This window comes from Schistocerca piceifrons, chromosome 11, assembly GCF_021461385.2.
Source record: "Schistocerca piceifrons isolate TAMUIC-IGC-003096 chromosome 11, iqSchPice1.1, whole genome shotgun sequence".
Lineage (NCBI taxonomy): Eukaryota > Metazoa > Arthropoda > Insecta > Orthoptera > Acrididae > Schistocerca > Schistocerca piceifrons.
The window spans coordinates 8528454-8543309 of NC_060148.1; the positions used below are offsets into that span (position 1 = coordinate 8528454).

The following is a 14856-nucleotide window of genomic DNA, read 5'->3' on the forward strand; positions in this document are numbered from 1 at the left end:
ATGAAGAGAGGTTGTAATTATTACAAAGTTAGAAGGCACAAAATGGGTATCTCCTCACACTCAGTCCTTTCTGAGAAAGAGATTGTGGAGCTTTTAAAGGAATTTGTAACTGAAAATGAGAGTAAAAATGATTTTGATAAGAATGACTATGACGATCACAGCGATTCAATTGTAAACAATTTGAGGGAAACAATCCACCCTGAAGAGTTCCAAAAAACATCACGTGAAGAAAAGTTTTGTATTGTTATGATTAAGCAAATACTAGCAGACAAAACTGACATTGCCAAATTTCTATTGGGAAGAAAATCTCATTTGTGCTCCTGCAGCAGACTCAGTGTACGATGATGCCGGACAGTTTATGTGCACCGGGCACAGCTGCTTCATGTATCTACAACATTTTGTACACCTGTCTATGGCAATGCCTCTTCAGAGCTCTATAGGCAGCTACGGTGTTCACCTACAACCATTTGCTTCACAGCGGAAAGGTGTCAAAAGCACTGCCACGTGTCAGAGATTTCCTCAAGTTGACTCGACTGTAGGAAGGTCTCAGTAGTAAAGAATAAATGTATTAAAACTTACTGCACGGCACGGGATTCTTTCCGCATTTCAGTGGTTATGACACAGTATCTCTCGAAATTCGAGTCGTATGATGATATATTTGTGTAGATACATTCAGTGGCAGACGTGCGTACTGTCTGCAAAGTATGTTGAAAGTAGTCTTAGTTGCAAAAGTTAACAAATTTAAATCTCATGCACAATGCAGGACTTTTTCACACACATCAGTGTTTATGATGTCGTATCTCCTGAACTTTGTGTGATACCACGATATACTCGTGCAGGTGCATTTAGCGGTACATGTGGATACTGTCTCTGGAATTCATTGTGAACAGAATCAGTAGCACAGAAGTAGCACGATGTGGCAGTTTTTCACGCATCTCAATGTTCGTGACGTCACATCTCGTGTGAGTGCGAGGAGTTAAACTGCCCCCACCATTACGCCTGGCATTTGTACTCAGGATTTGACATTATATTCTCAAAAACTGATTATTTTTGTTATTAAAATAAACATTATTGTTACTCAAGTTAAAATTTTATAATGTTAGATTCAATGATGCAGTGGGCAATGTTCCAACTACGAAGACACTAACTGCTGTCGACGGCAATCCCGTCACGCGAGGTAAAATGCCCCACTGGTCACCCTGAGACACTGCGCCGCTTCCTTCAGAGTTGTGGTTCTCTTTGTTATTAACAATGGGAAGCCAACAGCAGTATCTTATTCCTAGTCAGCTACCTGATAAAACTGTCAGTTTTTAAACTTTTTCGAGTAACTTCTGTGACTTACTGCATAGTGTAAACTCTACGGATGCTACATTGTGCAGTTTGTTATTATGTAAAATAAGGGAAAGCCAGCAACTCACCTACAGTGGATCGATGCCTGGGACACAGAAATTTGTAACAGAAAACACCTTTCACATTTGCTTTTGGCCACTAACTCTTTTTCTAGCAAACGTGCACTCTCACTCTCTCTCTCTCTCTCTCTCACTCTCTCTCTCTCTCACTCTCTCTCTCTCTCTCTCTCTCTCACACCCCCCCCCCCCCCCCCCTATCCCATGCCTACAGCAAGACTGGTTATTGAAAGCAGTTGCCTGAGCTGATTGAGATGGTGGGGAAGGACACAAGGGCAGTGGGGGAGGGGTAACAGGAGAGGGAGGGAGGTCTACCTTATCTTCCTTCATCGTCGGCATTGTCGTTGCCGTGAGGCACCGTTATACCGAGAGGAAAGGCGCGTCGATCTTAGAGCACGAGGTATGGTAACCTAAAGTCATTGACAACGGTTACGGTAGCACCTGATTCCAGAATAGCTGCAGTAGTTAGGATCTACCAACTACCCCCTCTTGACCAGGTCCCCAAAACTTAACTCTTAACGACATCCCTTCGAAGCAAATTGTCATAACGATCGTCTATAAAGGCTTCGTATAACGAGAAGAAAGGTTACAGTTTATGGAATAATAACAGATACAACCAAACTGTCTTGTCTCTTCTGTTTTATTTAACGTAACTTCGTTCACAGTTTTATTTTGCATTCACCACTCATTCACGGAAATCCTTTGATGAACAGTTTTGGTTTCTTGACACCAACAGTCAATGATAATGATACAGTTTTTCTCCTTTTCATAAATTGAAGCCAGCTCTCCATGATATAATTAAAAAAAACAAAACGGTCTCAATACCGCGTCCCTCGTGAGATGCGAATAGATTTATCCCAGAATTGACCGCCCTGTAAGTGTACTCAATTTAATGACCACACTTCGCTATCCGCAATTTCGTGTAACTAAATGCCCTTTTGTTACTCTGATCGTATACCGTAGTTATTTAAAACTCGCCCCTATATTTTTTCACAACGCACAATTAGCACTTCTTTACTTGTTTATTTCTAAGAGTAAACAAAAAAATGACGCCGTATCGTCAGCTTCGTCGATATAAAGGAAAACACCTCAATTTGCCCAATTTTACCTCTTCTTATAGGATCGGCTACCTTACTCATTAATTTACTACATATTATTTCCAATAACACTAAACAGATATCGCCGTTATATTTTAATTGTATTCAAAAGCATGTTATTATTATTACGACCGACCAAATAGTAACAAATCGCGCGGCGTGCATTTTTAACAATAGCTTTACACTTGCCCAGCCTTTATTCAGGCAATATTATATATAAATATACAGACAGGACCGAAAGATCGATCTTTCTACCGTAACCAATAGACGCAAATACGCTATTCAAGTTCCGTTACATCTATCTTGACTCGTATTGTTACAGAGGGAGGGAGGGAGGGAGGGAGAGAGAAGGGTTGGAAGGGAGTGGGGAGGGAAGAGTTGTGGGAGAAGGCAATGCACAAGATGGACAGAGGTGTGGGTGTGGACAGAAGAGAGAAGGGAAAAGTTACTGGAGGTTTAGATCAGGGACACTGTCAGAGCACATGATATATTGGACAGTCAATTCCTATCTGTGTAGTGCAGAGAAAGTTTTAATGGAAGGTAGTATCCAAATGACCTGCACAGTGAACCAGCTGCTGTCATGTGGGTTGTAGTATGCAGCAGGTTTGGCAACTGGATTGTAAAGTTTGTGGTTTGCCACAGTTTTGCAGTGGCCATTCGTGTCACCAGGCAGTAGGTTACTCGTCACGCGCGCAGAGAATGCTGTAAAATAATTGAAACATTGCTGATACACACGGGTAGTTTGGAAAGAAAGTTCCATTTGGTAATAATAAAGGAATTCTATAGAGACAGAGAAAACAAATCATTCCGCAAAAATCTATAACTCTTACACTGTTGTCAAACATAGCCTACATAATTTTCCAGGCATTTGTCATAGCGTGGTATAAGTTTACGTATTCTTTTGCCACAGAATACTCCGCCAACGTTATTAACTGCGTGGCAACACCTACTTTCACCCCTTCATCTTAGTTGGAGCACTGATCACCGAGAAATGGCTTCAGATGCCAGAAGAGATGAAAATCGATAGAACTGAAGTCAGGACTGAACAGAGGGTGACCAAAAATGTCCCAGCCAGAGCTCTCAAGGAGCTGTTTCGTTACATTCGCAGTGCGCGGTCACACACTGTCGTGAATGAAAACCACACCTTTTGAGAGCATTCCTCTGCACTCGTTTTGTATTGTGCGGCACAATATCTTAATTGTCTCGCAATAAACTTTCTTATTGACTGTTTCACCTCATGGTAAAAAATCAATCACTAAAATGCCTTGTCTGTCCGAAAACACTGTACACATGACTTTTTGGGGTTTCAAGAGTTGCTCAGGTTTAACATTTACTACGGACGGAGTGTGCCTCCATTCCACCGATTGCTGTTTCGTTTCAGCGGTGTCGTAAGCAACCCGAATTTCACCCCCCGTGATTATCTGGAATAAAAATTTCTCACCACTGTCAAGTGTGCTGTCCATCCATTGTTGTTTGCATTGTTCACTAAGAAGTTTAGGTACCCGACATGCGCGAAGTTTGTGCAAACCCAGTTTCTCAGTAACAATCTCGTAAAATACTGTTCATGAAATTTGTGGAAGTTGACAAGCAATAGCATTCCTCATAATGATTTCTTCCACTGCATACATCAGTTCATCAGAAACCGCAGACACATGTCCACTTCATTTTCATGCACTTGATAATGCCCTTCCTTAAATTGTCAAACCCACCTTCTCATCACTGAAGTACTCATTACATTTTCTCCATAAACCTCGCAGATTTGTTGATGAATGTCACTCGGTTTAAGGTTCTTAGCACATAGAAAATGAATCACAGATCTCAGTTCACACACGGCAGGGGCAACGGTGCCATTATAAACAATCACTACGAATGACAAACGACACAGAGCGAGCTCGAAATGGCGCCATTTTGTTCTGCTTGAGCCAAACTGAGATCGTAGCTGTGCCGTGGAGAAAAATGGAAACGGATCTTGCTTCCCGAACTACTGTGGCTGCTTTCACGTGTCACCCTGCCTTCTGTAAGGTAGGAAAAGTGGCTGGACTGTGGGAAGAGGCAGTGGATGAACATGTGGGACAGGTGCTGCGCCTGGGTCGACTACAGTCGAATGACACACGGGGTGCACAATTCGGAGCACTATTGGAATAGCGTTGGATGAGGATGTTCTAGGTCAGGTGGGTGGTGGAACACAACTTTGGGTGATGTGAGTACGATTTTCCTCATCTCGGGGCAGGATGAGAGGTAGTCGAAGCCTGGTGGACGATGTGCTTGAGCTTTTCTAGGCCAGAGTGATACTGGGTGGTCAGAGGAATGCTGTTTGGTTACTAGTTAACAGGTTTCCTGGTGTCAGAGGAGCAAATAGCATGAGGGATTTGTTTATGAATGAAGTGGCTAGGACACTGTCTGTCAGTTCCTTATTTTGAGGTACTGTAATCACTTGAAAGTCATTAAACTTTAATATTAATGAGTCTCACAGCTGTGCAAAGTTCATTCAGATAGGTTTTACCCGTGGGCTTTTTAAATGCGAAATAGCAATTTTGTGTGACGTCTGACTCCTTATGGAAAGGCTTAAAAATAAATTGCTATTTCATAAACTAAATTATGCATTGAAAATTGACTACATTGATTTTACTGTGTGTGTGTGTGTGTGTGTGTGTGTGTGTGTGTGTGTATACAAGCATCATATTGCAAAGAAGGGCAAATTACATACAATAATAAATTAGTGAGTTAATTAATGGTGTATATCATTTGGTACAAAAAACAGTTATAACAAAATTTGCAATGGAAATTGGTAGTGACTCTGAACTTCAGGTTTAATTATTGCACAAGATGATTAGTTTTAAGTAATTTAAGAACTGGAAATTCAGAAGGCTTTGTTTTTAGACTTTATGTGTCATTATATGGTATTATGCAGATTATTTCACAAAATTTTACATGTACAGAACTATAATGCTAAGTTTAACTATCTGTAACTTTTAACAACTTAGTACACACTAATGTTCCTCCTGAAATCAAGCTATCCAAAAGGAATATCCAAACAATAAATTTAAATGGGGGCGAGCTTAATTACAATTTTGTAATACCAGTACAAAGGTCACATATTACTATTCATCTAAAAGCATTGAAAACAGGGCGATTCCGAACTTGTGCAACATAAGGAAACTTCATTATTTGAGCAGATATCGTAAAAACTGTACAGGGCAAAATTGTTGGACATGCATTTCACATCGTGACCTTGATGTTGTTGTATTTGTATTTTTAAAATTTTTGTCAATAATCAACAATAAAATTGTTGGAAATTATATTTCAAATCATGACCTTACTGTTCAATTTTTCTGTTTTCTCCAGTAATCAACTACAATGCCCAGTACACAATCTAGGATAGTGTGGAAATGGCTCTCATCGATGCTGCAGGCACGATTCTTTGGGAAGCTGTGGAGGAATATCACAGACAGCATCGAGATCGACCGCCCTCACATCGAGCAACTGTCGGTCGTTTACTGGATTAGTTTGAGGCAACAGGAAGTGTCCGTGACAAGTGGAAGTCTGGGTGGCCACATACAGCCACAGACTGTGCAACCCTCAGCTAGCACACTACAAGCTAAGCTGGCAGTCAGCTCAACACAGCCAACAAGACAAGTAGCTCAAGAATGTGGCATCTGTCAAGCATCTGCCTCCAGCATACTATCCAGAAATAGTATTCATCCATAGCGTGTCCATTTTGTCCAGGAATTTCACGGAGATGACGAATATACACAGGTGCAGCTCTGTCGTTCAGAAAGAGAACACACTAGCTGCACCTCGAAGCTGATATTCTTTTCAACGATGAGGCCCGTTTCTATCTCAACGCAACGGTGACTAGACGTAACGCTGTTTATGACCGACCAAAAACCCGTATGTTGCTGTTGCTGGTCATCAGACTGACCTGAGGTTAAATGTGGAGATGTTCTCATCAATTCCATATTTCTTAACAATAGCCACTTAGGTCACCAGATTTGACACCACTTAAACTTTTGCTCTGGGGAGAAATCGCATCTGTAGGGTACAGAAATAGGCCTCCAACATTGCAGGAGCTGCAGGAAAACATTAGAAGAGGTAGTTCAGGAATAAAAACAACGGTTTTACATGAAGTGTGCAAGAATTATGTGAACCGTATTTGGATGGGTGGTGGTCAATTTGAACAATTGCTCCAGTAGGGCCAAAGAGGTGCAGTTGCACAAGATGCTGTTCAAGTCATTAAATTTGTTTAAGTTTGCCACTCCCCGAATTTGCTATTGCTATTGTCAATCTTTCATTAAGTCGTAAATGGTGTAAAAATTTTTTTTTTTCCTTGAGAGTCCTATTTGTTTCATCAGGTGTGTGATATCAAGCAGGCTAATAAAATTGCCCAATAATTAACCTGAAGGGCGAACCTCATGTCACACATTAAGCTCACAATTTAAAACCACATATTTGCAACAGTTTTGCTCTCTTTTGCAGTTTTGGTATCCGCATAAATAACAGACATGTACTATATTGTGTGACTTTTGAATCATCCTGCCCTGTAGCAGTAAAATAGAGAAAGGAAAAAAATTAGTTATTAGCAGAAGTCAAAAACATAACAGATGGGGTAGAACAACCACGCTATACAGCAAACCGACATTCGAGCCAAAGTGATGTGTCGGTTGAAGAGAATCCTAAAGAAAACAATTCTGACAGTTTCACTTTATTGCATGGATTTTCTGTACAGTGAAACCTCTTTATAACGTTCCTCCATATAATGTTTTCCTCTATGTTATATCTGTTTTTTTTCGGTCCCGACTAAAAGCCCATATAAATAATGTTAAATTGTCCTCTTCACTGCGTTTCCTCTATATTACAATTTCCTCCATGTAACACTCATATTTTTGGAACTCTGGTCAATTATTTACCAGTTTATAATGTTTAAATGACTGGATGTAGACGCATCGTTTTCCATTCTGTGGATTCACAGTTTGCACCAGCTCGGAAAGGCCACACTCGGTGTATCTCATATGTCAGCGGCAGAACCTGGTCACGTGACGTGACGCACATTCTGCTCGAGATCTTTTTGGCGGCATTTACTTTCACCCATGCACCTACCGGGCCCCATGTTTTAATTACAAAAAACTAATAATTTGATACATTGATCATTTGCAATGAACATCATATTACAGTGTTGTGAAAGTTTAAAATGTCATCTATGGCACCATTTGTCAAAGCTGATTAGTGGTATCCCGATCTTCAGTAATGCCCTATAATTATTATTTGGAAGCCTTCCTCTTTATAGTGTTTTCCTCTATACAGTGTTCAGAACTTGTGGTCCCTCAAAAAACGTTATATAGAGGTTTCACTGTATTTAGAAAATGTTAAGTAGTAAAACCACAATCTTAACTTTTATCCATATTTTTAAAATTCAGCCTCAAACTTTTTGAACTGACATGGTGTAAGGAAATTTAATAATTTGTAGAGGATACGTGAGGTTTCCGAGGATACGGTCACCTTACAACATACTGATCTGTGCTCTCATACCTGGCACACTGCGTGTAGCCGGGGTGCGGAACGCCGCCGCTTCCGATGCCGACTACTCCGCTCCCGATGGCTCCACTCTGTACCGACAGGCCGGCACAGTGCCGCTGCTGCCAGTGGCGGAACTTGCCGTTCTCGAACGCGTCTTCGTATTGCGGGTCTGTAAAGGGGCAAACGCAGTAATTGTTTGCGATCGTGTCACCCAAGCACGTAGCACGACATTCACTGTAAAACCTTATAGGTCGACGGAATCTCCTCCGGTTACCGGCTGAATCGTCGGGTCGTGTCGCCACGATGTTTCGACGAGTTTCCTCACTTATCGTCTTCGGGTGAACTGTGGGGTTCGTGTCCCGTCCGTTCCGTCAACTCCTCTGCCGAAGAGCCAATGGGTGGGACAACCGCGCCCCTATCGAAGAGGTTTCACAGCCGACACTAGGAGAGGTTCTGGGAATTGAGTCCCGATCCTGCTTTTGTGTTGCACCTGCTGCCTCTGCCACTTTCTCATCAGTGTGTTCGCGACACATTTTTGGTAATGCCCCACCCAGTGCAGACATCAGTCAGAAACTGCCGTACCAGTTGACAAGACGGTACTACACTCTTTATTTCCACTGCCTCTTTGACGATCAAATCCCGGAAGCCGTAGGTCTATCACAGTACCTTTGGCAGTTCGAAAACAGAAATGTGGCCTCTGTTGACGACATGCACAGCCACTACAGACTTGCACAGTCAAAAGTGACGTGTTACGTCAACGTCGGTCTGGGATTCGGTCATCGAGGAGGCAGTGGAAAGGTGAGCACAAATGAAGAGCACAAACCGTGACAATAGTCTCCAACTGAGCTCGACATGGGATGTGGCTCTAGCAAATATAAGTCATGAGCACTTTGACTTGAAAGTGGTGGAGTCAGGAGGTGTAATACGTAAGTAACACCAGCACTTGATGCCTGGACCCCCCCTCCCGCCATGGTCACAATGCCTCTTCAGGTACAGGACCTGCAGCCTAGACACTACAAAATAGCAAACTGGAGAAGAGGTCAATACTTCGATCAAAGATGACGAGTAGGAAACTCACAGAAAGTTTGGGACAGCACGGGGCCAGAACTCGTCTGGTGACCGGAGAAGATTTTGTCAATGAAATTCGCTGAGATCATCTGCATTCAATTCTTGTAACTTGTTGGGCCACAGTACGTTCCTCTCGAGTTTCTTTGTAAGCACAGTTTACACTGGACTGAATGAACACAAGCAAATGATGATGATGATGATGATGATGATAATTGGTTTGTGGAGTGCTCAGCTGTGCAGTTATCAGCGCCTGTACAGTTATCAGCGCCTGTACAAATTCTCAACCATTGCTCAGTCCAATCGTGCCACTTTCGTGAATGAGGATGAAACGATGAGGACAACACAAACACCCAGTCATCTCAAGGCACGTGAAAATCCCTGACCCCGCCGGGAATCGAACCCGGGACCCCGTGCTTGGGAAGCGGGAACGCGACCGTGAGACCACGAGCAAACGAGTGTTTACAGACAATGCATTAGTGGTCACTGTTGTCTCTCTGAGGTAACCGTTTACACTAGAGGAAAAGGAAGATGACAAAAGATAACCGGCACAGCCTATGCACACTGCATTATTGTTTTTCAGTGCTAATGATCGTCACGCACGATACGGCACTGTACAATTATAGATACGAGCCAAAACTGTGATATCCAGAGAGGATTATTTTGCGTTGCGAATGCACAGTTGTTGACAAAGTAAGTGAAAGGGATCGAGCATGAAATGTATCGAGGCAGTGTGCTGAACAGTAAACTGCAGCTCCAGCTTTCCTAAGCTTTACTTCAAAACTTTTTTTATATGTTGTGTGACGCGTTTTGTTGGATTTTCATTACAACTGAAGAGAAAATTTAGAAGCGGAACACTAACTACCGATGACCGAATCAGGGCCAGTGTCTACACTCCGGTTATTAGCAAGTGGAGACATTTACGTCGGTGACTGTTTCTCATTTCACTTCAATAGCTGCTATGTATAAGTTTCTGACGTATGCAGAGACATGTGGAAAGCACTTAAAGAATTTTATCACAGCAAATATATGGAAAATAATGCCAACTAAATACAGTTAATGAAATATGAAATACGTACATGACCTGTCACACAGGATAGTCGATAAAATCCGACATACAGTTTGTTAACGAAGGCACATACAGTGATCGTGCAAAAACCATTTTTATTTATCCTCAAATATCTCTAACATAACAGTGACATGTCAGACACGTAATTACAGATATCATGAGATTAAGCAATGAGAATGGTCAGGTCTTTCAAAAGATTAAGCAATGAGAAGGGCTAGGTATTTAAAAATATTTTCAATTTTAATCAGCATAATAGATACATATTCACAGTTGCTTACTTTCAAAGAAATTTATTGTGCTTTCCCTTTCAGTAAAATGAAATACAAAGCTGAAACAATGGAAAATCCCTGTAGGAACACCAACAATGTAAGAAAAGACAGACTGCTACTTACCGTTAAGTTGGAGAAAGAGACAATTAAAAGACGCTCGCACCCAACTTTCAGCCACAGCCTCCATCAGCGAAAGAGAAACAGAGAAACACACACCATTCACACACACAAACAAACACACCTCACACACACACACAGGACTGTCGACTCCGGCAGCTCGGGCCAGAATCGATTACCCACTGTCGTGCCCTGAAACGAGGGACACCCTACCCGAGGTCCGTCACACCCCTCCCAAAGTGGAGTTCAGTCACCCACGCAACCTCCACGACACCCTAAGTCCGTCCCCGTGACACCCCTAATGCCGACCCCTCGCCACAAGGACCGTGTCACTGTGGAAGCCCGAGGTGCAGGACCTGCCCAATCCAACCCACCTGGCACTCCCTACTCCAGTCCTGTCGCAGGTTTATCCTATCCCACCACGGGCCAGGCTATCTGGGAAGGCAGTCGTGTGATTTACCAGCTCTGCTTTTTATACTGGTATGACTACAATCGGCCGTCTACCAGGACGAACGGCCACCGCCAAAAGGGCAAAGTAGACCGTCCCGTGGCACGACGTGCAGCCGAACGTAATGTCCTTAATTTCGATAGGTGCTTCCCTACCCGAGCTATCCGGATCCTGCCCTCCACCACCAGCTTTTCCGAACTGCACAGACGGGAGTTATCCTCACATCACATTCCGCACTCCCGTAAATATCCTGGGCTCGACCTACAGTCTCCACACCCTCCACCGAACAGTTTCCACTCCCTCCGTCCTACCGTATTCGCCCGTGCTCGTCTCTCGACCTCTCCGTTTGCTACGCTCTGCCGACGCACCCACGTACCTTTCCCCAGTCCTCCCCTGTTTGCTCCTTCTTTCCCCACCTCCTCGCCCACAACCACCGACACTACGCTTGCCGGCCTTCTAGTCCCTGCATGCTCTCACAGACAGAGTCCCTCTTTTCCCCTACCCGTACAATGCTATCCCTTTCCCTCGCGTGCCCCCTGCAGGCTGCTGCTGCCGTCCCAGGTGACAGTCGTATTCCGGCCCGAGTTGCCGCAGTTGGCAGTCTGAGGAAATTTCACCTGTCTCGTACACCTTGCTAACCAGATGGTAGAGTTTTGTCAGGACTGGCTCTCCCAAGGCTGTCAGCAGTTCTAACGGAATGTTGTCTACTCCCGGGGCCTCGTTTCGACTTAGGTCTTTCAGTGCTCTGTCAAACTCTTCACGCAGTATGAACGTGAGTAAGGATGAAAATTTAATCAACAGGAAAGCACAGGCATAGAAATACAGCACTCGAGTATCAGTCTGATACTGTTCAGTAAAGTTGCTCGAGAGGTAACAATTTCCATTTGTATCGGTGAATGTAATGACATCAGAACAGGGCCAGGGATACTAGTTTGAGCAATATCAGTTCGAGCATACATTTCCCAATAACCGTAAGTCAAAAAAACGTGGCCCTAGAACGTCAGGGAATCGGCAACAGTAAAGCGGGCACACTGAATGTGGTGTTAATGTTTGTTCATACAATGTGCTAGAGTATGGCCACAGATAACATCTGGATTCTGTACAGGCATACAAACATATTCCATCTGACAACGGTTGAGGAGCGATCGGTCAGAAGCTCGTGGCGTTTTAACCACTGGACGTGACCGAAGGCCCGAGCCCGTGTTACCGTTTTTATTAGCGACGAGTGTAGGAAAAGAGGAGGACGTGATGTCGCACACGTCCGCCCTACCGCCGGCCGCGGTACTCACCGAGCTTCCAGCAGCTGCCCTTCTGCTCGGCACCCTCCTGTGGGGCGTAGACGAAGCACTCGTTACGACACAGGTTGTTGCTCAGCGCTCTCTGCCAGAACTTCTTGTTGCGCTTACAGTAGGGGAAGCGGCTCGTGACGTAGGTGTAAATTTCGGACAGCGTCGCCCTCCTGCCGGACAGACAAAAATACACAGCTCGGTCAACATTGTCCAGAAAAAACTCCGGGTTGGAACTAGGGGTGGAGGGCACATTTTGGCAACAATTTACTGTTGTAGTGGTTAATAAAAACAAGAAAAATAGAAGAAAAGAAAAGGTTGAAAATGTGGGAAGAAATGGTGAATAAAAAGGGGGTTTTAAAATCGTTAATGACTGCAAAAAAAGGAAAGAATGAAATGCAAATCGGACTTCGTATTACAGAAAAGTTATCGGACTTCGTGATTCGGAGAAGCTATAGTGTGGGTGGTCCTTGTGGCGTTTCTGAGCAAAAGTGAAACCAATTTCCACTACAAAAATTATTGAAAGAGAACAGAGAATAACAAAATGTGATTAACAGGGGGAAATGGCGTAGATAAGAGTTCATCCTTTACCGCGTTAACATGTCTTCTCGCGTGCGGCATCCAGGTCTTGTTCTCCAAAAATCTGCTTCATTTCTGCGTGAAAAGTCGTAGCTGCTCCGAAATTTTGCAATAAATTTCATTGTCCAGGAATTACTAATGTATACAAAAAGTGTCGTGGTATTAAATGCAATGTATTTTACATTGCTGCTTCCATCCTCCAAATTTCATATAAACTTCCACAATACATCAGCACATCAATAAGTTTTTTCGGATTCATCTGACCAAGACTGGCTAATAAGTAAAAGTTAAGCTTCCGCTCTCAAGAGACAAAAGCCGGGTAGAAAACAAATAGAGTTGTAATTTTCGTACCTTCATTTTCTTATATATTTTCTTTGCCGTTGAGCGCTCGTACCGCTGCGACAGTATAATTTATATCTGAGGAAACGAGTGCAGCGCAGCGAAATTCAAAGTCCCGCTACACTGTACCCCTCGACATTGTACAACTGGATAAATAAATAATTCTTTTATAGGTTTCCCTGCTTTGAGACTAACAAGAAGAACTGTCATCAATATTGTACTGCCTTATTTTATTTATTCGTAAGTCTGGGGACCATGAAATTATGAAATTCTGGTACCGTGGAAGCAAAACAACACTTGACAGACAAAAAGGGTATTCCTTGCCAAAAGAAGCCTACTCGTATCAAACACAGGCATTAATTTGAGGAAGACATTTCTGAGAATGTACTTTTCGAAACAGTATAATAGGGAAGTGATTGTGGTATGTGGTAAAAATCTAAAAAGAAGAGAACTGAAGCATTTTAGATGTGGTGCTAGAAAATGCCACTTAAAAGGAGACGGACCAATTAGATAAGGAATGAGGAGGTTAGCAAAATCAGAGAGGAGAGAAATATGGGCAAAATATCAATAAGAAGGGACAGGATGATTCAACACATGTCAAGGCATCAGGGAATAGACGTGCACAGTATTACGGGGAACTGTAGGTGGTAAAATCTGTAGCGGAAGACGAGACTGGAATACATCCGACAAATAATTGAGAATGTTGTGTGAAGGTGTCCTTCTGAAATGAAGAAACTGGTACAGGAGAGGAAGTCACTGGGGCTAAAGCAAATCAACTGGAAGACCGACGAGAGAAGGAGTTGTTATGCTGATACGATGATAACTGATAAGTGAAACAGATGGTGAAATACATCGAAATATCTTAATGCTGCCGACTGAAACTACACCGACTTATGTCTAGCGTGTGTGTGTGTGTAAGATAATATGGGAAGTGCCAAATTATGGGAGAATGTATTGAGGAAAGCACAGTGTATTTTGATGTAACAGTTTTTCACTCTGCAGCAGTGCTACCAACCTGTGTGGAGAATGCATTATGGCCATAGCATTCAGCTCCGTGTAGCTGAACGGCGGCTTCACATCGGCAGTACAGGGAGAGCCAGTGTCTCCTGCCGCACCGGCAGCACCGTTCCCCGCGGCCGTCCCGCTGTCGGCGACAGTACCCCTGGCGACAGTGTCGGCGGTACCGCCAAATGTGACGGCCAGAGTACGGACACCAACCGCGGACGAGGTCGTGTCCGACGTCAGGACGTCGTCCTCACAGCTGCCGGTGCCGGGTCGGGACGGATCGCGGCTAGCTCGGCCGGTACTGCAAATGTCAGAGACCGACAGGCATACTGAGGTCAGAATCACATTGTCGTTTCAGCGTGACACGGACAGAGTTCAGTGATCAAAGATTTGTGGAGCTCTATATCGATTAAGAACAGCATTCAAATTGAAGTCCAAAGGATACTTGGAATTGAGACCAAAACAAAAATGTTAACACAATATGGCAAAATGAACAGAAAACTTCAGTAGATTAAAGAGAAGGTAAGATGATCTGCCTACGATCATCGAGAGACTGAAAACGAAACTTTTTCGTCCACCTAGCAGTGTGGTACATTTATCTGACCAATCACAGACGCCGTATCTGTACAAAATCGGATGACAGATGAATGTCAGTTATGCAC

At 43.4% G+C, this 14856-nt stretch overlaps 1 protein-coding gene across 1 annotated transcript in view; it reads right to left on the reverse strand.

Moving 5' to 3' along the window:
• Window positions 1-14856, reverse strand: part of LOC124720201 — a 228547-nt gene that overhangs the window by 16890 nt on the left and 196801 nt on the right. Inside the window, exons 25-27 of the mRNA XM_047245524.1 lie at window positions 14205-14495; window positions 12275-12444; window positions 8030-8186 (exon numbers count right to left, since the gene is read on the reverse strand). Of these exons, the coding sequence (XP_047101480.1) occupies window positions 8030-8186; window positions 12275-12444; window positions 14205-14495 (618 nt within the window). The remainder of the gene's footprint in view (window positions 1-8029; window positions 8187-12274; window positions 12445-14204; window positions 14496-14856) is intronic.